Here is a 25612-nt window from a genome sequence, read left to right as displayed (position 1 = left end):
AATTACTATATTTATAAATGAAAAATAAGACAAATCATTGAAGACGATGTGTTAGTTCAGTGGTAAAGAAGTGTTTAGTAAACATTCTGTCACCGGTGTTCAATTATCGTTGAAAATAACTATTTATATTATTTGGATTTCTGGTAAAAAGATAAAACCACTTTTTTACACTAAAAATGCATGATTTAGTACTAAAATTTTTCTTTTGAAAGATAGAAACATCATTTCGCATTAGAAACACATTTTTATTTGTGTATGTTACACGTTACTCTGATCATCATCGAGTATGTAGTTTTACTCTTAGTAATTGAAAATCTGATTTGATTTCCATCTTAAAAGAGTAGGAGACTATAAAATTCAACGGTCCAAAAACAAAAAGTTAAGGAAATAGAAGTAGTCGATGATGGGATGATGGAAGGCCATGAGAGTGGCAGTGTGGGTTTGTCTCAGCGACAGTCTCTTTCTCTCATCTTTTTCTTTGCTTTCTCAAACCCTCACCGAACAATTTACATGTTCATCTTCTTCCATGTGTGTGTTTCTTTTCTTTTCTGTTTTTTTTTTGTCTTTCTACATCACACTACATCGCATGCTTACGGCATTCTGACGTTTTCTCTCTACCTCAGTCTACATCCAGTATAGAAAAATTTCCCTCAAAATATATGTATAGACGAATGATCCTGCGTTGCCTGAATAAACTACAAATTAAAATGCGTATACAATATATAGGATATGCTACGTACGATGTTTGGATAGTAAAAGAAACAATATAAACCGATTAGCATGTATGACACAGTCTAGCACGTAATAGTAATTTATGGAAGACATAATCAATATAAGCACAATTAGGAAACACCAATTTTAGTTTATTCCACTTGCTGTTCTTCTTAAGCCAGTAGCAACTAGGGGTGCGCAAAATATCTGTAAATTTTGATTTGATCATTCGTTTTAATTCAATCCGAAAAATTTGAATATCAGTAACTTTACGAATACTGTATAATCAAATACTAAAATTCAACAACCGTCAAATAAAGAGCAAATCGCAAATACTCATTTAAAAAAACGAATATTCAATCTGATCCGTAATGTACATATATATATATATATATTGGATTTTAGTTATTTTATTCACTAATTTTTTGGTCATTAATTTTTTTTAAAGTATGTAGTTTTTAAATAATTTTTAATGAAATATTATTATTTTTTAGCGGATCGACGGATCGAATCGGATATCCGGTAAAATATACGGATTTTTCCGGATATACGTAACACCAAATATCCGGAAGATTACTAATCGAATCGAACAAAAAAACCGATTTTTCGTACTGGAAAAATCGGATCACGGATATCCTTAAAATTCTCGATATCCGCTCTGTGCCCACTCCTAGTAGCAACACTAGTTTAATGGTGCAGTAGTCAAAGCATAGAGAACAATGTTGTAAATGATGCAATTGGATATTAATAAGCAAATTAGTATGTGGGCATCAAGATGTGTTGATATCTAGTCGTGTAATAGACACTATATCAAACTAGTAAAGCATTATTAATCCAAGTACTATTTTTTAAAACTAAATTTTTAACCTGGTTGAATCCAAGGGGTGATGCAGTCCATAAATAGATCCTTTAGCCGGATATTCAAATTGCTCATAAGCAATTGGTCAATATCCGTGTGGTCATATGAGGAATTAGGAATTTCGCACTAGAAGAAAATTGATTCCTAGCCTAGACTAATATAGCGACTCTTCGTTCAATAGAAATCACTAGACCACCACAATGTGGTCTGTGTTCTATAGAATATAACCATTACATTTCACTTGACTTCTACATATATCATTTTCTTAAGCTCCATTCTATTTTTTTCCTCTAAATAGAGTTTGAAGTAAAAATACTCTAATAAAACTCTATTTTCTACTCTATAATAAAATAAAAATAGGTCTGTTTTATAAAAAGTAATATATTTATTTTTTGTTAATCACTCTATTTTTCACTTTAAAATAAATTACATTGGAATATAATTTAACTATATTATAGAGTTATTATTTTGTGAATGAAAAAATAGAGTAAACTATTGGAGACAATCTTATATCTATAGTCGATTTGTGATTTATTTTTTATTTGTAAGTAATGTGGCAAACATATAACGAAGAGTAAAATGGGTTTTACGGAAAACGATATAGTTTTGATAAGTGCTCAACTCCTTAAAGAATAGTTTCATTAAAAATAAAAACTAAATCACATAAAGTAATTTTAATAAAATTATAAAAAATATTTTGAAACGCACAAATGAATTTTCAATAGAGAGAGTGTTGGAGATATAAAATATTTTATTTAAATTTAATAAAAATAAGTGTAAAATAAGTTTAACTTCAGGTTAAATAAATAAAATCATATTATGGATTAGAATTATTTAGAGTCTTCAAAAATTTAGTCATATTTGAAATAACAAAAATAATTCATATAAGTAATAAATTTTATAAAAAGTTAAAATATATAATTTATCAAAAATTATAATTTTTATTACGTAAAATAATTTTTCCAACAAAAATATACTCGCCCTTTTTAAGGGCGGGTCAAAATCTAGTAAACAGTTAAAACTAAGTGGAAATCCAAACCCACTAATGATGAAAAAAATTGGGGTAAAATGCCACTTGAACCATATTTTTCTTGTAAGGGGAATTCAAATTAATAAATCACCTGGTAAATGGCATACAACCGTGGAGCTCTACTTTTTTCTACACGACAATCATACTGTAATAAGTAATTAGTAGTCTACTTCAATGTTAGTAAGTAAATTATTTTCAACATAGTGCTATCTTAAAGAATGAGAAGTTAACACTTCAATAAGAAAATGCAAATAGACTAACTGGTGATGTGTATATAAAGTTGTTAACTCGTGTTGCAAATAGTTATTCAAATACTTCAATGAACAAACCAGGCAATATGGACACTAGTGACCGAACTAATCTAGTGTAAAACATATAAAGGTAACTGAATTGTTTTTCTAAAGAATGATGTTTTTTAGAAAAGAACAGGATCATGCAAATTGCAAACTAACTTTTAGCGGCTGTTAAAGAAAGTATGTGAGGTATGGTGATAATATTAGACACTGTCTCACTATAATCCAAAAACTAATGCAAAAGTTTAAGCAGAATTTTTTTTTGCTAAACAAGTTTCAGCAGAATTCAACATCTAAAGCCCTTTTTCAAAAAAAAAAAAAGAATTCAACATCTATGTGACTTTGTTCTTTGTCGGGCTCGTCGAGAATTAATGAGAGAATGTGCAACGTTAGGCAAAAGGAAATGATTAAAGAGACGACTGCTGAAAAAACAAGGATATTAATTTGGATATTAATCTTATAATCCGTTTTAACTTTTAATACATAAATTGTTTTAGACTTTTTTTTTTTTTGTTTAACCAGGGGGTGATCCAAAGGCTTTCTAAGCCCAAGACTAATCCCCCTGAAGCCGACGGCAATCCACGTATTCTTGCGATTTAACGCTAGCCCCGGTGGCCAAGTGGAATCGAACCCAGGGTGGAAGCTCCAGCCGGAACCCCTTTACCACTAGGCAAAGACAACTTGGTTAAATTGTTTTAGACTTTTTACAATATATTTTTTCAAAAGCTAATACAAAAATGATTCTTGAAATATAATTTATTATCAACTATTTTAATTAATGTTCAAATAGAATAATATTTATTTAGAAAAATATTAAAATAAAATATTTTCATATAGTACTAATTGGTTTTAGCCATAAAGAGAATATAGTTACTCTTTTATTAATTAAGATTAAGACAAAGATGCCGAACAAAAGAAGAAGAGAAGTGTCACACTCGGGCTCTGACTCCCAGACGGAACAAGTGGGGTCCATATACCAAAGCACGCTCGCACGCCACGTGGAGCCCACTCGTGGACTCGATGTAACCGGGAAAAATATAAGGGTGAAGAACATAGCCAAACGGCAGATACTGAAGATAAAAATATCTTCAATGGTCTGTGACTCTGATTGTGACTGACCGTGACGGTGACGCGTTTCTTGGTCTAGTCTATCCGTCACTCGTTTAGATCTAATAAGTCAAATTCCGTGTCAACTTCCTGCCTCCGTAAAGTCAATTGGTTACTTGTTTTGATCCTTACAAAATAAAAGTTAGTTGTGGTTAACTGTTTTATTTAATTAATCTTCTGACAAAGTTAAATAATTTTAAACGTGATGCTGGAAACTCCACTTGATTTATGATAGATGGAACACTATTTTAAACTTTTTAGATTCCGTTTCATTCCCTGAATGAATTGAAGTTGACTAAACAAAAATAACTCTTTGCCAAGTAGTTGGCATAGATGCAAAGTTCTTTAAACTAGATGGTTTGATTTTAAAGGAAATGCTAACTATTAATACATATTAGTGGATATAAATTTACCTAACATTTCATGAAAGACATGTAGAGAGTTGTGCGTGGTGGTCTAAATACTAACTTTGAAGAAATTGTTTATGAACATGTATATATAGAAGTGTCTGTTACGTGTACTCATGATGCTGATGAAAATGTTCCTTATAGAGTCGTTTGTAAAAAACGCTTACAGTGTATTCATGTGTTTGAAATATTCGTCGCTTGATGATAAAAGTGTGACTTAATAATATTATATTATGATAATATCTATATAAATGATGATATAAACGACAAAACCTAAAAAGAAAGAGTTGCCAAAAAAAAAAACCTAAAAAGAAAGAACTGACGGTCATTTCGAATCTATACAATTAAATGGATGATATTAAAGCCACTAGGCATATCCAAAACCAAAATAACTGAATTTCCTAATTATCAAATGGATTATATATTTTTTGAATCGAAAACTGAGATCAAACCAACAAGTGAACATCTAAATCTTTAAAATATAATCTATGTACATAAAATGTTAATTATATTTAGTTTAAAATATTAAATTATCCTAAAAAACTTATTTATAAACTAAATCACCCAAAACTGAATTATCCTAATGTTATATTTTAAATATCTAAATTACTCGATATTTATCTAAAAATCTGATTTTTTTTTGGGAAATCTAAATTATTCATAAAATTTATCTGAATTAACAAAAATTATTCAAAAATTGCGCATAATTGAAACAATTTTTCGCGGATATAAGTCGGTTCCCATTGTAATCTAAACACCAAAATAACCGAACTAAATTTTATAAATATCCAAATGAATTATATATGTAGAACTAAAAAATGAACACCGAATTGAACGAACTGAACGGAACCAAAAATCAAAATTCTCAGAAATAAATGATACTGATATAAAAAGCGGGTTAAGAGGGGTGATTTGATTATTCTTACATTGTGTACTTTCTACAATAGTTAAAGGAAACTTTAACGAAAGATAACAAATGATACATTCCAAAAAAATAACAAATGAAAGTTGAACTGTATTCTTTGAATCATGAAATCAAAAAGACAACCAATATAAAATAAACTTTTTTCTCGAGAGAACAAAAAATAAGTAGAAGTTGAGTATGACGTGGGCAAAAGAGTCAGCGAGAGCCATCTGAAAAAATGTCAACCGAACATTAATCGGATTTCTTCATAAATAGTTAACGAAAACCCTACCAGAAAAAAAGAACAGAAAAATATCCAATATAAATTGATAAATATTCACAACTATAAGTATCTCTCTCGTGTGGATCCTCATCATTTCATGCGAAGCACGATCTGAGAAGACACAACATATTAAGATCCTCACCAACATATATATATTACACACATAGTGATCATAACAACAAAAAAGCATGGGAGATCATCATGATTTCATCAACTCTGGAAGCTGGTGGAAAGTATCTTCTTCTTCCTCAATATCTTCTTCCTCTTCCATGAGAGCAAACTCAAATGAATCTGGTGGTTCTGCTGTTTTCCATGATAAGCTTCATCATGAAGATCATCATTCATTAGCTACTGAACACCACCTACAGATGATTGGTCTAGGGCTTTCTTCACAATCACCTGTTGATCAATGGAATCAATCTCTCCTGTGAGTCTTCAGATTGTTTCCTTTTTTCCTTGGTTTCAAATCATTGTGTAACAATAAACTTAATGATTGTGTGTTTTGTCCTTTGTTTTTTTCTTTGCGGGGAACAAAAGAAGAGGAGATAGTAAAGCGGAGACAAGCTTCGGAGTGATGCTTCAAGAGAATCTCAATTTAGATGCGAATTCAAAGGCAAACGCTAACACAACGTCATCCACAACGTCTTACCAGCTGCAAGAATCTGATTCCTCTCACAACCAAGCTTTGTGGCGAGACCCACATATCAATAATAACGATTTCAAACCGCAGCTAAACATGACGAGCAGCAACCGCGGGTTCTTTTCAGACCACCATCAGTTCAGTCCTCATGGGAGCTCAAGTACCGACAGTAGCACAGTGACATGTCAAGGTTTCTCTATTGACAACTCGACCAACACCATGTACGGAACATCAACAACTCCTAACTCCTCTTCAGCTATGTTCCATCAACATCAAGGAGCTGGCTATAGTTTGCCCGGCTCTTCCGACCAGCAACCGTCGAGGAATCATCAGCAGTCAAATCTTGGATATTCTCAGTTCGGTTCCTCCACTGGAAACTACGAACAGATCGCAACGGCGTTACCTTCGACTTGGTTTTTAAGATCTTCGCCGCCGAAACCACACAGTCCTTTGAGATTCTCTAACAACGCAACGTTTTGGAACCCTGCGGCGACGGCTGGAAACCTGGGTCCTACTCAACATGATGCGTCGTCAAACTTTTTTCCGGCGTTACAGCCGCCGCAGATTCACCAACCAAGTTTTGACGAGCAAACCAAGGTTTATATATATATATATATATATATATATATAGTTGCATGAGTTATATATACGGATGTTTTATATATATGGATCATTTTCGGTTCAGAGTATATCAGAAGTTAGAGATTCGAGTAGCGGTGAAGTAAAGAGAGGCGGAGGAGATCAACCGGCGGCGAAAAAGGCTAAAAGCGAAGCAGCGTCTCCGTCACCAGCTTTCAAGGTATATTTTGCTTTTATTATTAAAGGTAAAATAATAAAAGCTTCTTTTTTGGGACTCTAATAAAGGCATCTTTATGCAAATTGATATTTTTAATAGATTTAAATATACAAATATTTCCTTGGTTTTGTCAAAGAAAAAAAAACGAATCTTTTTGTTGATTAATACAAAACCCTAATTTAAACAAGTTTATTAGGGTTTTATTTTTTTAAATCGAGAGAAAACCCTAATTACACAGGTTTATTAGGTTTTATCATTTCAATCCAAAATATTGTGGATTTAGATTACCCATATCCATGTATTATTATTTTCACAAAAATAAGCAGGCTTGCTAAGTTTTATTCCTTTTTTATATCAATAAAACAAACATTCTTCCCCAAATTCTTGCATGATTACAAGATAACTTAAGTTTTTCTGCTAAATCATATTAAAATATTTGTTTTTGCTGAATTAGGTGAGGAAAGAGAAAATGGGGGACAGAATCGCTGCGCTCCAACAATTGGTTTCACCTTTCGGAAAGGTACTCTCTCTCTCTCTATCTCTGCAATTTTTTGCTTTAGCTTTCAGAAAGATGATGAGTGTGTATTAGTATATTTGTCTACTGTCATTATTACTATATTTTTCCTTTACATATAATATGTAAAGTCTATTATTCTATAGATATTATTTTTGGGGATGATGAATGAAATACAATTCTTAGATTTTGTTTTACTGAATCTCATGTGGTTTTGTGTCAGACTGACGCAGCCTCAGTGCTCTCTGAAGCCATTGAATATATTAAGTTTTTACACCAACAAGTTTCTGTAAGTTTGCCCATCTCTTGTTTTTATAGTATATAACTTTTTGTTTTCTTTTGCTACAATATTATAATTAGTTACTTATTGTATTTCTGCTGATGTACAAACCTGCAAATGATTAAACTTCAGGCTCTGAGCAACCCATACATGAAAAGTGGAGCTTCTTTACACCATCAACAGGTAGTTTTTTATAATATAATTCTGTACATTATTACTGTTATTATCTTATACAATTGAATTAGAGTATGGCTCTCGTTCGTATTTTTTTTATTACACATATTTATTTAGTGGTTGCTTCATCTTCAAGATTTGACAAAAAATATTCTAAAGAACAATGTAGCGAGATGCTTTTGCAGTTAAAGAGGAATTATTGAAGTTTTTTTTTTTTTTTTGCAAATAGGAATTATTGAAGTTTAATTTGTTTTATTTTATTTTTACCAATGATGCAGAGTGATCATCCCAAAGAGCTAGACGTATCAGAAGAGCCAGATCTTAGAAGTCGAGGCTTATGCTTAGTGCCAGTTTCGAGCACGTTTCCTGTGACACACGATACTGCAGTAGACTTCTGGACTCCAACATTTGGTGGGACTTTTAGATAGACTGATAGATGAGAATTTGATATTAGATCTTGGTTGACGTATATTTTGATTAACCTATATATACGTTGATTTGCTGATAAGAAAATTACTAGCATTTTAAACGAAGAGGGAAGATCAATTAGTGGACAAGTACTGAAAAGTGTTCGTTCATTTTAATTTATTTTAATAGATTTATAACTAATCTTATGAAATAATGTGTAATTGAAGAACTATATACAGAGAATATGTAAGAGCTATTGAGATTTGACTTGTACTTTCTTTTCACACGATTAACACCAGACATATTTCAAAACATATCTAGAGAAGTCGTTTTTGCTTCTGTTATAATTAATACAGTACGTATAAAAGATAGATATTAAGACATTCGTTATAGAAAAATGTAGGGCTCTATAATGCCATAGTCTTCATTAATTGATTCAGAGAGGGAGAAAGATGATTTAATTATGACGAAAAGGAGCTTTTGTTTCTTCCTTTATTTAGCTATTCTATTTTTTGAAAAGGAATAATTAGATTCCACGAATAAGAGAGAGTAATGTGTTGATATGCATATTTTGATTGGACAAGAGAGAAAAAATCGGACATATATATTTTTATAACTTTGGAATAATGTTAGTGGAAGTAAAATGATGGCCCACAATTGTTTCACTTTTATTTTTGTCTCAAAATGTTTTTATTTGAAATATTAATTTTGTAATATAAAGAAGAACTTCATGCCCTCTCCATTTTTGTTACACTGAATTGTTTGTTTAAAGGGATAATATTAGTTTCAAAGAGAACAGTTTTCTACATATGGAGGAAAATTGGATGGACCAACTCGGTCCTGCTATTTTGTTTTCAACTACTCTAGTGGGTTTAGAAAACTTTTTACTTCTTATCTGGAATTTTGAACCAACACAGTGAGATACAGTGACGTGAGATTATTGCACTGACCTATCAGTTTCATGTCGATCTTGATATGTTTTATCCATTATAAATATGAATTTTTCTTTTTTGAAAAGTAAATATGAAAATCTTAAAAAACGAGATTGTTGTAAAAGGTACATGCAGACTTCTTTATAAAATAATGTGATTACCAATTAACAATTATAAACAACATTTTTTTTTACCAATTAACAATAGTATTCATCGAATTAGCACTTGCTCATGCATAAAAGTTTACATTAGTATACTGGATTTATCTATTAACTAGTATTATAAATGCAGTATACAAAAGTTATAGAGAATTCATGAGTGACTGACTAGACATGTACGATGTATTTTTGTCAGAAAATAAATTATGCTATATGTCAAATTATCTTATTATTTGGTATTGGCTGCGATAGTTATTTTTAGAAAACAGTATTTTGGTTTTGTTTTGAAAATCTATATTAAAGTACTGAAATTATAACTATTCCTTCTTCAGGATCATCATAACATGTACTTTAATTGCCTCTTTCCCAAAACTCCACTATCTATTTTTTTTGTTAACCCGGATGTCCGGATTCCCGTAGGAATCCGACTAGCGCCGACCACCGTCCCCACAATCTGAACCACTAAAGGTCCGGAGGGTTTTACGGCAGTGGTGGCTTCCCGGAGGCCCGGAGGGACCATGTGAAAACCCCGATGGCCAACGCGAATCGAACCTGCGAAGAGCGTATTGGTTGTTATCTCAAACCCATGTTGGTTTCCACTATCTATTTTTTCGTCCAATACATGTAAATCTATCTTGAAATAACCTAGCCAACATTATCTTCGTGTTATCATACCATGCATTATATCAAAGAAAGCTAACTCAAGCCTAGATATTAGACAAATTGGGGCTCTTGTGAGTATATGAGAATAAGCCAACATCCATTTCTTGCACTTCCACTTGGGAATTCACATCATTACCGAAACACATGTACCTGGTGGCTTACTTTACTACACTTTTGTTGAACCTGATTTGTTGTTACATGATGATATCTAGTTCTTGTCTAATCCATTGTTTACAATTCATCTGCTCTACTCCATATTATCTTCACAAAATACTTTGTTTTATGGATCACTAGGGTCGGCCCGCCCTACGGGCGGGATGTGAATCTTAAAAAAATTTTAACAATTAAGTAAACATATAATATAAATTTTTATCATATAAAATATACATATTAGTTAAATTTTGTACATGTCATTGTAATTGAATATTTTTAGTTCACATTGAAAAATTTGTGATTGAGTTTAAATTTCTATAACAAAATGCAAATGATTTTAAAATCATGCGGAAAATATCTTTTTAATATGTATATATATATATATATCGTTTACATTAAATACATAATATATAAATATAATTAAATATTTAAATAGAATATCTTTGATATATATATATATTGCTTACAGTAAACTAAATATTAATTTTCAAACAACACTTAGGAAATACTAAAACGATTTTACTTTTGAATTTTTATTTATATATATTTCTTTCTATCAGAATTTGCGAATGAATTATTTTTTAAACCTAACAATATTATGGATGTACTAATTAGTTACTTTGTTTTCTAAAATTGTTACTTTTATAATTATGTCAAAATAATTTCTGCTGTATTGATTATATTTTGTGAGGTATGTACCACTTGCGTTGATTTATTTGATATGTATTTGTTTTAAAAGTATTGATCAACACAAATACATAATATTCTTTTATTTTTCGTGTTGTATTTTGACATACTAAGCATATTTGGTGGAACAGAAGACTATCATTATTGTTGTTTTGCGTGCTTGTCAAGTCAGTTACGGTGCGAATAATCCATAATCCGAGTATGAAAAATAGTTACCACCGTTATTGAGTAAACAAACTAATATTAATTCTTTTTTACTTGTTGTTTTAAAAGAGAATGTTTTGAGTAAAATAGGTTCATAAAATTATAACAATAAAGATCAGAACGATACTTCATTTTCAAGTCCACCAATAGACCAGCTCGCAAAAAATAAAAATTCTAGCCCTGTTATAAAATGACTAAAGTAAGTTTGTAATGGACAGATTTTGATATCAGAGTTCAAAAGTCGATGAATTTTCCTAGTGAAGCAACACTGTTGGGATTCTTTAGTATTTGAGTTCATCAAGTATACACCATACTGCGTGGCATTCTGAGAAAAGAAGTCTTGATCTAGCAATGCTATATCATACGTTAGAAACAACACATTAACCCTAGTACTGTAATAAGAAGATGTCTCCATTAATTTGAAAAAAAAGACATCTCCATTACTCTGTATAATCTTTTTCTTTTTTGTTTACTAAAATTTTGGAACAGCAAGAATTCCACCGAACAAAGTCGCACTGATAAACAAATTAAAGATCTTGTTACAAAAAAAAAAAAAAACAAATTAAAGATCTATTTTGAAGTTATGACTTTGTTTACTAACTTCGTCGGTGTAACACAACGCATGATAAATAGAACACATAAGAAGTAAAGCATACTGATCTGTAGCTTTGCAGAATAAAAGTAAAAGATCTACACTTGCAATAGAAAAGATCAATAATAATCCAAATCTTGACAGAATTTTAACAGCTTTCAGAGAACAACAATTAGGGAAAAAAAAATCTTCGCAGAATCTTGGGTAGAGAGATCGATTGTAAGCAGCTAGATATTCTCAAGAATACCAAAGAACATCATGTTCTGGAGTGAACCTTTTGTCTCCCACAGCCCACCGTCCGTTACGCTCAAAGGACAAAGCACAACTGCCAGAAATAAAGACACAATATTAAACAGTTCAACATAAAAAACTTGTTTTTAAAAAGCAGATCTCATTGACGAACAAAATGACCCTCAAAATTCTTAATGAAACTTCAGATAACTCAAAAAAATTGCTTGTAGAGTCTTTCCCAACCTCATCTGCTCAATTTGTAGATTAGACTCAGCATAGATACAATCACAAAGAGTCACCATGATTCCGAACTCTCTGTAATCTAAGGAAAAGTAGATCTTAGTTATATGCAATGGAAGTAACATGATAATATTTTCATGATCTAAACACCAACCTCTTGATGACATGGCGGAGAGCTTAAAAAATTCCCAGATGCCTTAGCTGTGCGAAAGGAGAAGCACTTAGAGATCAAAGAAAAAAATGTTCACATTTTTACATATAAGAAAAAGCTTAGAAACTGAGATAATACTGCTTATGCGTCCTAGATCTTCAAAGGATCCAACAGTGAGAATAAGTCTTATTGAAACTGAAGCAGCCATATACTTTGAACCAAGTGAAGAAACCCTTACTGCTCATCTAAAACACAAAGTCGAGTTTCTCAATCTAGGGTAACATGCAATCTAATTGAAACACGAAACACAATCATAATTTCAGTATATATTAAGAATACATCACATTGTGCTACACTAAGAGAAGAAGAAACTAACCGGTTAGAGGAGTGACGATGATTGACGGCGAAGAAGGAGATGGTGACTGCAAAACATGAACAATACAAAAAAAATCAACAAACGTATGCAAAATCAAGAGTACAGATGATGATGATGATCTACAGAAAGTAAAGTTATCTTTTATAGGGTTAGAGACACCGCCTTACAGATCAAAACAAAGCATTGAAGACTACATAGTGGGAGTGTGTATCAATGGGAGTTAACACAAACCCATAACTCGGACCGTTTCATATAGTAGGGAGAAGCAAAAACGCCAACTCGTCGCCGTTGACGCAGAAGAGAGACGATCTTTTTTTTCAGTTAAACAAAATTAGGATTGGAGCGCAGAACAATCTAACTGGGCCAAATATACCTTCTACTTTCAAGCCCAACCACACATACGAACGAAGCCCATGACAAAATAAGTTTAATGAAATGCTGCACTTTGCAAATAGGACACATGTCAACGCCAGGATCAACGAATTTGTGACCTGGAATCTGACGTGTCACCATGAGAGATACATCTTTCTTTTATAGATATAGATTCACTTTCTTCTGCAAGGGAAATACTGTCCCATCTTCCAAAATTTATGATCTAGAATAAGCAATTCCATGTAACGGCATTGTTTTGACATTGTCGTCTAATAAATCGTTGACATGAAGACAGTCCAATATTTTAAAGTTTTTTAATGTTGTGTTTAATTTTTAAATCTAGAGCATAATATTTTAGATTCTGGTTGAACTATATCCATGCCAAGCATGAAATTGGAACATTAGATTAATTTGTTATTTATTTTTGAAGTGTAAAGTTATTTAACAAAAATATGCACAATGCATATTGTAATTATTGTATACAAGACTATAAAGCTAATTAATAAATTAAATATTTTGCAGTGATCTTACATACAGTATATTTTTCTGTTTTGGATTGGGTAACTAGAAAATCTATTGGGCCGTACAATATTCTCATGTGTACCCCAAAGATTGGGTAAATACAAAATTCGCTATCTGGGCCGTACAGATTTCTCAGATTATCCAACTCTATCCAAAAAATATAATACTAACATTCCTCCATTTAATAGTGTAGATTTTGAGTTTATCTAAATTGACACGATTTTTATTGCTTAATTATTGCGATACTCTCTTATCTCAATATGAAACCCAAAAGTTGAGGCAAGAATCAAGAGAAAAGGACTGCAGCAGAACGTCGCCGTTCCATCAGAAACCTTTTTTTTAAATAACAAAGACTTTGCCGATAATCACAACAACACATTTGGCGTCTCTCCGTCGAAAACAAACCCTTATGGAGCTTCTCCGATCCAACCTGGCTAGGGTTCAGATCCCAGAACCCACTCATCGCATCTACAAGCATGAGTGCTGCCTCTCCTTCGACACTCCGGTAAATAAACCTCTTCTTCTTCTTCTTCTTCTTACTCTTCATTCAATCACCGACTACTCTTTCGAACTGATGATTTTTGATTTTTTGGTCTTCAGAGATCGGAAGGAGGATTGTTCGTGGACATGAACAGTTTCCTTGCTTTCGGAAAAGAGTACGTTGCTTGGAATCACGAGAAGACTGGGAATCCTGTTTATCTCCACATCAAGGAGACTCCCAAGTCTGTTCCCGAGGATCGCCCTCTCAAGAAACCTACTCTTCTCGCTATAGGTATACACTTAGGCATAGTTAGATGAATCATAAACTGAATTGCAATTCCGTAACTGTTTTTAATTTCTTGCAGGAGTAGATGGCGGATTTGGCAACAATGAGACTGAGTATGAGGAATCTTATAGCATAGTCATCCTTCCTGACTTTGTTTCACTTCCTTTTCCCTCTGTTGAACTCCCAGAGAAGGTGGCTCTCTATATTAGAGGAAAGACATTACATCAACATGTGTTTATTTATTTATTTAATTATATATTTTTTTTTTTGTAGGTGAGGATTGCGGTTGATACTGTACTGAGTGCGGTAGGTGCTGAGCGGATAGAGCAAGTTGCAGCTTGGACAGCTGAGGACAAGAAAGCTAGTGAGCATGCGTTGACGCTGCAGCAGATGAAGAGCGGCGTTGTCATTCCTCCCTCTGGATGGAAGTGTGCCAAGTGTGATAAGAAGGAGAATCTCTGGCTTAATCTTACGGATGGGATGATTCTATGTGGAAGGAAGAACTGGGATGGGACTGGCGGAAACAACCATGCGGTTGAGCACTATAAGGAAACAGGATACCCTCTTGCTGTTAAGCTTGGGACTATCACCGCTGACTTGGAAGCAGCAGGTAAAAATTTGTCTTGTTGTTTCCTAAAATCTTATTTTAGTTCTTGATGCAAAGTCAGCGTCGAGAGGATGTTGAAACCTTTTGGAGTAATGTTATATGTGGCTGGTGACCTATCTGTTGAAATCTGTTTTCATAAGAACCAGATTAGTCACTGGTGACCTATCTGTTGCAAACTTTATCTCTTTGCCTGGATAAGGGGGACTTCCCGCATCACTTTTTTTTTCTCTTTATGATGATAAAATGTAGATTTTCATGTTCATTGCAAGTATTCAGTACTTACCGTTGCAAATATTTTGCAGATGTTTATTCCTATCCAGAAGATGACAGTGTTTTGGACCCGCTCCTGGCTCAGCATCTGGCCCATTTTGGAATCGACTTCTCCTCCATGCAGAAGGTTGGTTGTCTAAGTTATGATTCTCGTTTACTGAATCTTTATCAAAGGTTCAAGCTTGGGTATTCTTTTATTAACGGCCCATTAAATACGCTTCGTTTCCTAATTCTTTTGTCCTCGTTTGCCAGTTTAGACCGCCTGATTTCTTCTTCTTCTTCTTTTTTTTTTGCTTAAAGATATTCCATTTGATGAATAATCTTCCATTTGAATAATCATAACTTTCTTGGGTTGTTTGAATTAATCTTTGCAGACAGAAATGACTACTGCTGAAAGAGAACTTGATCAAAATACGAATTTTGACTGGAACCGTATACAAGAGAGTGGAAAAGAATTGGTACCAGTTTTTGGACCTGGATATACCGGACTTGTCAATCTTGGGAACAGGTACTTTTTGTAATTAAAAACTTTTCAGGAATATCAATTCTTGTTTGATTCCTTATGCCTGTTTCATTTCTTTTGCTAGTTGCTACTTGGCAGCTACGATGCAGATTCTTTTCTCGACCCATTCATTTATTTCAAGGTAACTATAAGCAAATATTTGCCGGTAGATGGCATTGCCCATGTTTCCTTTTTTCTAAAACTTGTATAAGTAAATACAAAACAACCTTCTACTCTTAGAATCCTTGTAGTAAGCTCTGGTACTGAAATTGTTACAGATACTATTCACATCAGAGCTTAAAGTTGGCATTTGAGACGGCTCCTGCTGATCCAACTTTGGACCTCAATATGCAATTGTGAGTTTCTGCCAGAATTTTATTTCATTGTTTTGTACGCTGGAATTCCTGTTATCATGCGGTTGAACTTTTGATATTGTAAAGATAAAAAGGTTTTGACATTGTATATGTGCATGCCTCTGTATCTTCATGATCCATCCTCCAGTTTTTCTTATTTCTCCGCTTGGTTATCCTATGCTGTATAATATCTGAATTCCATGAGGGACAATTGCATGACAGTTATGCATATTTATTTGCTAAAATTTTGGTGGCAGGACAAAGCTTGGACATGGTTTACTATCTGGGAAGTACTCTATTCCTGTAACAGAGGTATGCCTATTTCAAGAGAGAAAATTTGAACTAATACAGATGTATAATCCAAACCACCTTATTTGACCTCAGTTTATTGATTTTCCCGTTCGTATGATTGCAGAAGGATGCTGCAACTGGAGATGCTGTAAGATTCTTATTCGATATGTTTATAACATTTCTTATCCATATACATACGCAAATATGGCACACATTGTATTGCATTGTGTTGATTCTAATGACTTTACATGTTTGTTTGGCTTTAATTGACTATAGAGACAAGAAGGAATACCTCCTCGCATGTTCAAATCGGTAGTTGCTGCAGGCCATGCAGAATTCTCTTCTATGAGACAGCAGGTGAAAACCATGTCTTTTGAATTGTTCAGAATTTTGAGTGGTGCTCCTGTCTACACATGTATTTACTAAATGCATTAAGATTTCACACTCACTAACACCATTCTCTCTTGTAGGATGCTCTTGACTTTTTTCTCCACTTGCTAGACAAAGTTGAGCGTGGCAACAACACGAGATCAGATTTAGACCCCACGAGGAGCTTCAAGTTTGGAGTAGAAGAGAAGATACTTTGTTCATCTGGAAAGGTCTCTTATAATAAGAGGGAAGACTGTATTCTTTCTTTGAACATTCCGTTGCAGGAGGCAACTAATAAAGGTATATCTTGTTCTTCCTTCTCTGTTCCACTTTCTTTTATCATTTAGCCTGCTTCTTAACAATGTGGTTTTTTGTTTTGCTAAACCTTTGGTGATCAAGATGAACTAGAAGCCTTCAACAACCAGAAAGCAGGTCAAGGACTGGAAGAAAATAATATGTGAGTTAGTTGACTCAAGTTTAATATGTTTCATACTTCATAGTTTTTCTGCAATATCTAATATATTTATTCTAAGCAGGTCAACTGATGAAATTGTACGCCCACGAGTTCCTTTAGAAGCTTGTCTAGCAACGTTTGCATCACCAGAGCAGATTCATGATTACTACAGCACTGCTCTGAAGGGAAAGACAACAGCTATCAAGTATGATGTTTCTTTTCTAAGTGAATCCTAGCACAACTGAGATTAGAATGAAAGTAAACTAACGTCTTTGAGAGGATGCAGGACAACTGGTTTGACATCTTTCCCAGATTACTTGGTCTTGCACATGCGGAAGTTTGTTATGGAGGCAGGCTGGGTGCCAAAGAAACTTGGTCTCTTCTGAAACTGCAATCCTTTTAATATTTACTTACTTGCACTTTATATAAAAGTGCTGATTATATTTTTTTTCTTGATGTGCTGAGATAGATGTGTACATTGATGTTCCGGATGTAATTGATATCAGCCACATGCGCAGCAAAGGGCTTCAACCTGGAGAAGAACTGTTGCCAGATAGCGGTATGTCTCTATATTTATTTACAATAATGGTTTTTCATCTAATTCGCCTGAGTGATGATTGACTTAATTCTGTATACAGTTCCAGAAGAAGTGATGGAATCAGCACAGCCTGTGGCAAATGAGGAGATAGTTACACAACTCGTCTCAATGGGATTTAACCAGCTTCATTGCCAGAAAGCCGCCATAAATACGTCTAATGCTGGGGTTGAAGAGGCGACGAACTGGTTATTTTCTCACATGGATGATCCAGGTAACTGAATATATTTCCACAAGTCTGCAGCTGAGGCTTGATTTGACCAACTTCTAACATGATGATGTCATAGATATCGACGCACCAATCTCCAATCAGACATCTGACGTTGATCAATCAAGCGTTGATACCTTAATCTCCTTTGGTTTTGCTGAAGAGGTTGCTCGAAAGGCACTCAAAGCCTCGGTAAAGCCTTCTTTCTACGCTTTTGAGCAAATGAAGTCTTTTTCTTTTCTCACTAACTGACATTCTTTATATTCAGGGAGGAGATATTGAGAAGGCAACAGATTGGATATTCAACAACCCTAATGCATCTGTTTCAGACATGGACGTTTCCTCCAGCAGTTCAGCTCAAACTCCAGCTGAAAGTGGATTATTACCAGACGGGGGAGGGAGTTAGTTTCTTGAAAACTCTTTATTACCTTATCACCTTCCAAAACATAACCAGATCCTAACTCTAAATTGCAGGATACAAGCTGTTTGGGATAGTAAGCCATATGGGAACATCAACACACTGTGGTCACTATGTGGCACACATATTGAAAGAAGGTCGTTGGGTTATATTCAATGACAGCAAAGTAGGTGTCTCGACAGATCCTCCTAAAGACATGGGTTATCTCTACTTCTTTCAGCGTCTCGACAATTGATTAAAGAGACCGAGAGAGTGTTGATATTCTATGGATGAAGAAAAAGAGACAGAAACCTTTCTTTCTATAGAATTTTTAGGGGTTTAAGATTTGGATTTTGGGTGATGAATTGTTTGGTTTCCCAAATTTTACTTGTGGATTGTGACAAAATTACTAATGGTTAACTGTGATGATAAAAGCATCAAGAACAGGTCTCCTTTTGGTATCGGCTATTTCTTCTGATTTTCAAAGGATTTGAAAATATGTTCATTCATAAGAGGGCTCTTAATTTGAAGATTATGATATTACAATCATGCACTTCGATAACAAAGCTTCCTCCCATCTTCATTTTTGGTCATACATCCAAGAGATTATATAGACATCTATGAAGTGATTTTGTTTACTTGTCATGTTCTTTATGATTTTAGTTAATTTTGCTTATTTGTCATATTTTTATTAAGTTTAAGCTAATTATCATTGATGTATTATTTGTTTTGAGCTGAGTCACTAAATCATTAATTTAAAATAATAGATTTGATGAATATTTTATATAAACAAAAACGAATTTTATTTTATTAATATTAAATTTATATGTTATATTAGCTTTTCTTATTTGTCATATTTTTATTAGGTTTTAGATTTTTAGATAGGTTATTAATTTATTATTATTCTCTAACTATTCCCTAATTTATTTTAATGATATAAAATTTATATGTTATATGCTATATTAAATAATTGGTTATAAAATAAAATTTTAGAATTATAAAAAAAAAGATAATTCTTCTATATTCTTTTTTTTGTGTCTATCTGAAAACAATATTTTTATTATAAAAGTTAAAAAAAAAATAAGATACAAAACAATTTATTATTAAATATTAGTCAACCAAAAAATATAAATATATTTTCTAAACTATCTCTAAGATATGAGTGTTTTAAAAAAACTTAACACAATAGTAAGTATATATTTTGATTTAAAGTATTTGACATATATAAATATTTTGATGTTTGATTTAACTATTTAAAAACATAAATAATAATTTATTATGCTGATTTTAGCTTAATAAAACATAAACTAATAAGTATTTATAAGAAATTTATGCCCGCATGTGTGGACAAAACACCTAGTAAAACATCTAGTACTCTGTATAAATTAACTATGATGAGGTATTTCTTGCCTTTCCGGTTTTAAGTTTTAGAATCAAACCGAACTCTAATACCCGTATGCACCAGAGGTTAACATTATCTTTTCAACATCCTCATATGTTATTGATCATATTAATAAATATTTTAAAAACGGTAATATAACATTTTATTGATCATTATTTAATATTTTCTCTGTTTTAAAATACTTTAGTTTTGAGATAGTACATGATTATTAAAATTTTGTTTTTAACCTTTAGAATATAAATAAAATACACTATAGAATATTATTAATTACATAACTTTAATAAAATTTAAAATTATATCAAAATATGAAAGTATTTTATCTAAAACATAAAAAATATTCTAATGTTGTGTAGTTTACAAAGAAAAATATTTATATATTTTAAACTAATCTAAAATTTAATAAATATTTCGGATAAAAATATTCGACAACGATTAAGAAAAAAGCGCAAAAAATTCAAAAATTAAAATTATCCGACACGAAACCGAACGGCTTTCAAGCTCACTCCTTATAAACGGGGATATATCCGAATACCCAAATCCCAATTAGTTTCTAGGGATCAAAAGCTAAATAAATACTCATCAGTCACTCTAATCTCAGAATCAGCAACACGAGTTGATTCTTCTTCCTCTCTTAGCAACCACGTGTTCCTTCAGCATCTCGATTTTCACGGAAAAGAAAGCAGAAAACAAAAAAAAACAAAAATAGATTCTTTTGCCGTCATGAAGAATTTGTTTCCGTTTTTGGACGCTCTCTCACTTGGTTCCACATCAATCTCTCGCCGTTATCTCGTCTTTTTAAGAGGTAAAGCGATGGTTGTTTCTTTGCCGTTTTTCTGATTCCAAATCCGTTATGATTCGAACGTTACAGAGTTTTCAGCTAGAATTCAATTTATTGATTTGATGTGATCATGGTGGGGGAATACATTCATGGATTTGTTGCTATATTATTAAAATTTAGAAAATCAGTTATGAATTTTCGTTTTTAAAGAGGGGAAAGCTTTGATGAAAGGAGGGTCACGGCTAAAAGATTATGAGTTTGTTGATTGTTGCTGAAGCAGAACACACCTCACAAGGTTAGTTGGTTTCATGATCTGTTCTATTGTGTGTTCACATACATTGATTTGACATAAGTGGAAGTCCAAACATATATCCTTTAACATCATCATACACATTGATTAGGCATTGGGACATCATCAACAATCCTTTTGTTTTTTTTTTTTGAGAAAAGGGCACAATCCTTTTGTTGTTTCCTTTTATTTCATATGTCTTGCATATACCTCTTGATAGAAGCTTCTTGACTAAATTTCTGTTTTAGATAAATATTACTTGTTTTTGATGAGGTTATTTTAGTAGAATTGTATTCTGCTTAAGGACTACTTCTATGCCTAAGATAGAATGATTCCCCATCTGTTCCGAAAAATATTCTTTCTGAATTTAAATAATTTATTTATCTTTTGTGCAAATTGGACCCATTAATTAGAAATCTAACTAGGCATTTTTCTTTTCTTTTAAGATGTGCATTTACCAGTCATTGTTGCTATTCCTAGAGTCTGCATTTTCTGAAATCTGTATTTTGGAAAATGGCAGAATCCGTAGCTCATTTTCTCTGCATGTATATATATGTAAGCAAGTTTATAGGAACTCATGGCCACATGAATGCTCACATATGACACTGTAATAATTTTTGTGAGAGGGTTCAATTCTAAATCAATGCATGTATTAGATTGTACTTTGTTCATACACTATATATATTCCAGTAAATTGAAATATCAAATTGTCCATGAGAATAAAGTTCTTACTTAAATAGGCTTACAAGCATTTCGTCTATAGTCAAATCTTAATCAAAATTGTTTAGCAACTAAATTATAGCCGTTGACGAGATTAATCCTTTTGCACACTTTCAAGCATTACCTATAGTCAACATCCGAAAAAGTAACAAGTGTTTACTATATTTATTGACGACTTGAGTATATATCAACTCTATTATGGTATTCAATATGTTTATATATGTATCTAAGACTCTTTATAAGCTATTATCTGATCCTCTAGTTTAACCCCAGCCATTACTTTCTCAGTAAATTCTCATTTCAGCAAAAGCATCTCAAAGCCGGGAAAATGTCTCATAGATTTCACTTCTTTTCAATTTGTGATAATACTGCATCATATTAGATCTTGTTGTAAATGAAAACAAAATTCCACATTTGAAACAAATATTGTCTAGAATGTTAAAGGATGTCTCACTCTGATTAATACGAGGCGTTTTAGGAAAAAAGGCCCATAACAAATCCATGTGGCTTTTAAACCCAAAGTTTGTACTTATCGGCCTAAGTAGAGTTAGACATGGGCTCGACAAATCCCAACAGATCTGAATTTTGCAAATGATAATTTTGTTATATTTGTTTCCTTTTGGTTAGGATTAGGTATCATCATTTATTTGTGGTTCTGATTCTGTGACAGACGCTGATGAAACAGTTGTTTTGATTCTGTGGTAATGGATTTTGCTTCTGCAACTAATTCTTGATTTTGTGTAGTATATGATGTTACTCCTTTCTCGATCGCTTATTTACTATTGTGATATTATAATTTTTAGGCGGTTTAAAAGATAATTGTCATGGTTTTAGAAGGCCTAGGGCCGCCGCCTAGAAGACTTTTTAAGACACTGATTTAGATCATATTTTAGGACATGGATTTTTCTTCTGCATCTAATTCTTGATTTTTTGTAGTATATGATGTTACTCCTTTCTCGATCGCTTATTTACTATTATGATATTATAATTTTCTAGGCGGTTTAGAAGATAATCGCCATGGTTTTAGAAGGCCTAGGCCGCCGCCTAAAAGACTTTTTAGGACACTGATTTAGATCATATTAGGACATGGATTTTGCTTCTGCAACTAATTCTTGATTTTTTTAGTGTATGATGTTACTTCTTTCTCGATTGCTTATTTACTATTATAATATTATAATTTTCTAGGCGGTTTAGAAGATAATCGCTTAGAAGGCCTAGGGCCGCCGCCTAGAAGACTTTTTAGGACACTGATTTAGATCATATTTCTAGGCTCTTTGGATTCTTTCCAGTTTTTTTCTCATGCATAGATATGAAAAAGGCTTTGATGCATTTTCCCTTCTGTTACACCCTTTTGCTTGGTTCTGATGGGTGTTCGTTAGCTGTTCTTTTTTGGTCTTTATCTGCGGATCTAACTATGTTTATGTATGAGTCGTTAGCAGTTGTGCGCTGATTACAGTCAAATAAATACACATAGATGTTGCAAATATATCTGTTTCTGAAACCTTTTTTATTGGCTAATCGATGTTTTTTTTTTGTCCATGCAGAGCCTTAGCAACAAGAAGCAAACAAAAAAAAAATGGTAGAGACGCGAGCTCAGCATCGCAGGCGAGTGACATGGGATGGAGTAGAATCTGACCGAGGTGTCTTTTCTGACATCTTATCTCGACTCTCAGTAAGGTCTATCCGTTCAGTGAAAACGGTTAACAAATACTGGTATGGCTCTGTTAGAGACAAACATTTTGCTACGATGCATCTAGCTCAATCGAGGAAGAAGCCCACATACATAGCTTGTCCTAGAGTAGACAACGCTATGAATCTGTATCTTTTGAAGCCGGGGAAGTTCAAATTTCAACACCATGCTACGGTTGATCCTCCGGGAAGAAGCGCTGATCACCACATGCACATGATCGCATCATTCAATGGACTAGTATGCTGCATCAACCAACTTTCTGATGAATATGAAGTAGATTATCAGATATGGATCTGCAATCCTTCTACTGAACAGACTCTGCTTCTTCCTCAAGGCAGACCATCGTTTTGGACTGAACCAAGTATCGGAGTTGCATATGGTCCTGACATTAGCGAGTACAAAATTTTCCGCATATTCTCTGATGGTGAGAAAAACGCTGGAGAAGGTTTGCTCGTAGAATGTGAGGTGTATTCTTCTATCACTGGTGCTTGGAGGAGGAGCATCGGCTCTGTGCCTCATCTTCCAATGTATAATTATTTTATCCCACACAGATCCGGTCATGTCTTTGTAGGAGGAAAGATCTACTGGCTTGTTTCTTTGGAAGATCCTGGTTTAATCCTCAGTGTTGATATGGAAGAGAGATTCGAAGTTATGGAGCTGCCTCACTATCCAAAAGGATTGCGAGAAGAAGACAGGATAACAATTTGTACATATCTGATCGATCTGGGAGGATCGCTGTCACTTGTAGTTCTACATGGGGAGTACTTTGACATATGGGAGTGGAAAGAAGCTAGTTGGGAACTTGAAGAAAGAGATGAATTGCCAGATATGGACTATGAAATTGTATCATCCGTGACCTCATCAGAGAAGGAGATCCTGTTTGTGACTGGGTCGGACTTGTGGACTTATCATCTGAATATTAGAAAGTGGAAAAGAAGGGACAGGCCTCCTACTCGATCTATATATCCTGCTACGTTCCCCTTCACCGAAAGCCTTCTTCCATGTAAGCTCTCTGTCTGTAAATATTATATTTATATATATATACACACACACATGTATGTATGATAATATGTTTCCTTGAGCCAGGCAATGGCGGGGTGAGGCTAGAAGGAAGGTGAAGAAGAGTATTTATCATCTCTGGCTTGTTGGTGGTGTGATGGACAAAGTCTTTGCTTGGTGGTGCTTGATTTATCTTGCAGAGGCTTATGTGTTTCTCACTGGATACTCTGTTTTTATTTTTCCCTTCTAAAACTTTTCATTTCGTTTAAGGTTTCCGGTTTGCATCATGTCCTAATCTTTTGGTTTTGAACTTTGTGTTTTATCGTTTGTTTCGGTTTGTAAGCCTTTATCAATAGTAATAAGCTGTGTTTCCGAACCAAGGTTTTCATTTATATGAAAAGGGAAGCGAGGGCCCGGCTTAAACTGGGCGACAACCGTTGCGACAGTAGTCCCAAGTCCAATCTTCAGTTCTTCTATTTTTAATAGGTAATTTTATTTTTTAAATACTTATAATAATTTGAAAAAAAAATATTTATCAGAAATATTTTTTAGAATATAAGAAAGAGATTGGTCGGAAAATAACGTTTCCAGTAACCCATACCGATCTTCATTGACGGTTGGATAAAGACTAAAGCTGAACGCCGGCGCAGCCTTGCAGAAGACCGTTGATAGATAATGTGTGTGATGCAGGAAATCTTTCCGGGCTTCACTTAATCTCTACAAACAGAGATTGGTCGGAAAATAACGTTTCCAGTAACCCATACCAATCTTTATTGACAGTTGGATAAAGACTGAAGCTAAACGCCGGCGCTTGCAGAGGACCGTCGATAGGTAATGTGTGATGCAGGAAATCTTTCCGGGCTTCACTTAATTAAATTAGTAGAGCCTAACATATCACAATATAAACAGCCCAAATCCTGGTGTTCAAAAGACCAATACACCGAAAGGTGAGAAGTATTGGTCCTGAGCTCCACTCTTATCCTAAAGACCAATACTAAGCTCAAATAGGTATCTTGGGCGGTGTCTATTATCAAAGGTGTACAATGCTCTCTTCTCCTATGGTTTAGTTAGTAGGCTTAGGATTTGGTTCCTTTCAGTACGGGTGATTCCCGGTTCTTGGCTAAGGAGTGGATTCTGATTCCGACTGCGACGAGTTCTCTTCAGATTAGCGCCGCGAGGTGACGAGACGTTTAGACCGGGACTGTCATTCTAATCTTCAGATGTCTAATGTCATG

General features: G+C 33.5%; 3 protein-coding genes across 6 annotated transcripts; all 3 read left to right on the top strand.

Moving 5' to 3' along the window:
• The first annotated feature begins 5624 nt into the window (after window positions 1-5624).
• On the top strand, window positions 5625-8679 carry LOC108857359 (transcription factor bHLH123). 2 transcript variants are annotated; one of them, XM_018631339.2, is made up of 7 exons: window positions 5625-6021; window positions 6135-6831; window positions 6920-7033; window positions 7485-7550; window positions 7768-7833; window positions 7957-8007; window positions 8277-8679. In XM_018631339.2, exons 1-7 carry the CDS (start codon window positions 5783-5785, stop codon window positions 8424-8426), a joined length of 1383 nt encoding a protein of 460 aa, XP_018486841.1. In that variant the 5' UTR covers window positions 5625-5782; the 3' UTR covers window positions 8427-8679. The 2 variants fall into 2 exon arrangements, with proteins under 2 accessions (XP_018486841.1, XP_018486840.1); XM_018631338.2 differs by having other exon boundaries at window positions 5627-6021; window positions 6132-6831.
• A 5286-nt stretch (window positions 8680-13965) lies between these two features.
• Window positions 13966-18960, top strand: LOC108863613 (ubiquitin carboxyl-terminal hydrolase 14). The gene is made up of 20 exons (XM_018638103.2): window positions 13966-14192; window positions 14288-14459; window positions 14533-14645; window positions 14727-15063; window positions 15363-15457; window positions 15705-15838; window positions 15918-15974; window positions 16111-16188; window positions 16443-16497; window positions 16601-16624; window positions 16753-16833; window positions 16947-17145; window positions 17245-17302; window positions 17382-17504; window positions 17586-17674; window positions 17769-17858; window positions 17938-18108; window positions 18182-18294; window positions 18371-18503; window positions 18577-18960. Exons 1-20 carry the CDS (start codon window positions 14097-14099, stop codon window positions 18753-18755), a joined length of 2397 nt encoding a protein of 798 aa, XP_018493605.2. The 5' UTR covers window positions 13966-14096; the 3' UTR covers window positions 18756-18960.
• A 1486-nt stretch (window positions 18961-20446) lies between these two features.
• LOC108858137 (F-box protein At5g49610) lies at window positions 20447-24850 on the top strand. Of its 3 annotated transcripts, XM_057011118.1 has the most exons (4): window positions 20447-20703; window positions 20890-20974; window positions 23233-24381; window positions 24465-24849. In XM_057011118.1, exons 3-4 carry the CDS (start codon window positions 23265-23267, stop codon window positions 24494-24496), a joined length of 1149 nt encoding a protein of 382 aa, XP_056867098.1. In that variant the 5' UTR covers window positions 20447-20703; window positions 20890-20974; window positions 23233-23264; the 3' UTR covers window positions 24497-24849. The 3 variants fall into 3 exon arrangements, with proteins under 3 accessions (XP_056867098.1, XP_056867099.1, XP_056867100.1); XM_057011119.1 differs by lacking the exon at window positions 20447-20703 and having other exon boundaries at window positions 20713-20974; XM_057011120.1 differs by lacking the exons at window positions 20447-20703; window positions 20890-20974 and adding an exon at window positions 22250-22389 and having other exon boundaries at window positions 24465-24850.
• The last annotated feature ends 762 nt before the right edge of the window (window positions 24851-25612 follow it).

The sequence above is a fragment of the Raphanus sativus genome, chromosome 5 (assembly GCF_000801105.2).
Source record: "Raphanus sativus cultivar WK10039 chromosome 5, ASM80110v3, whole genome shotgun sequence".
Lineage (NCBI taxonomy): Eukaryota > Viridiplantae > Streptophyta > Magnoliopsida > Brassicales > Brassicaceae > Raphanus > Raphanus sativus.
Note: the sequence above shows the minus strand (reverse complement) of the source record. Positions and strands in the feature narration are given on the sequence as shown.

Bases quoted from the DNA above. Each gene is read 5' to 3' on its own strand.
- LOC108863613 (XM_018638103.2), top strand. From the start codon at position 14,097: ATGGAGCTTCTCCGATCCAACCTGGCTAGGGTTCAGATCCCAGAACCC. The intron at 15,839-15,917 runs GTACTTTTTGTA...TTCTTTTGCTAG, and splicing joins CTTGTCAATCTTGGGAACAG to TTGCTACTTGGCAGCTACGA. The intron at 17,505-17,585 runs GTATGATGTTTC...GAGAGGATGCAG, and splicing joins GGAAAGACAACAGCTATCAA to GACAACTGGTTTGACATCTT.
- LOC108857359 (XM_018631338.2), top strand. From the start codon at position 5,783: ATGGGAGATCATCATGATTTCATCAACTCTGGAAGCTGGTGGAAAGTA. The intron at 7,551-7,767 runs GTACTCTCTCTC...GTTTTGTGTCAG, and splicing joins TGGTTTCACCTTTCGGAAAG to ACTGACGCAGCCTCAGTGCT. The intron at 8,008-8,276 runs GTAGTTTTTTAT...CCAATGATGCAG, and splicing joins CTTCTTTACACCATCAACAG to AGTGATCATCCCAAAGAGCT.
- LOC108858137 (XM_057011120.1), top strand. From the start codon at position 23,265: ATGGTAGAGACGCGAGCTCAGCATCGCAGGCGAGTGACATGGGATGGA. The intron at 24,382-24,464 runs GTAAGCTCTCTG...TCCTTGAGCCAG, and splicing joins CACCGAAAGCCTTCTTCCAT to GCAATGGCGGGGTGAGGCTA.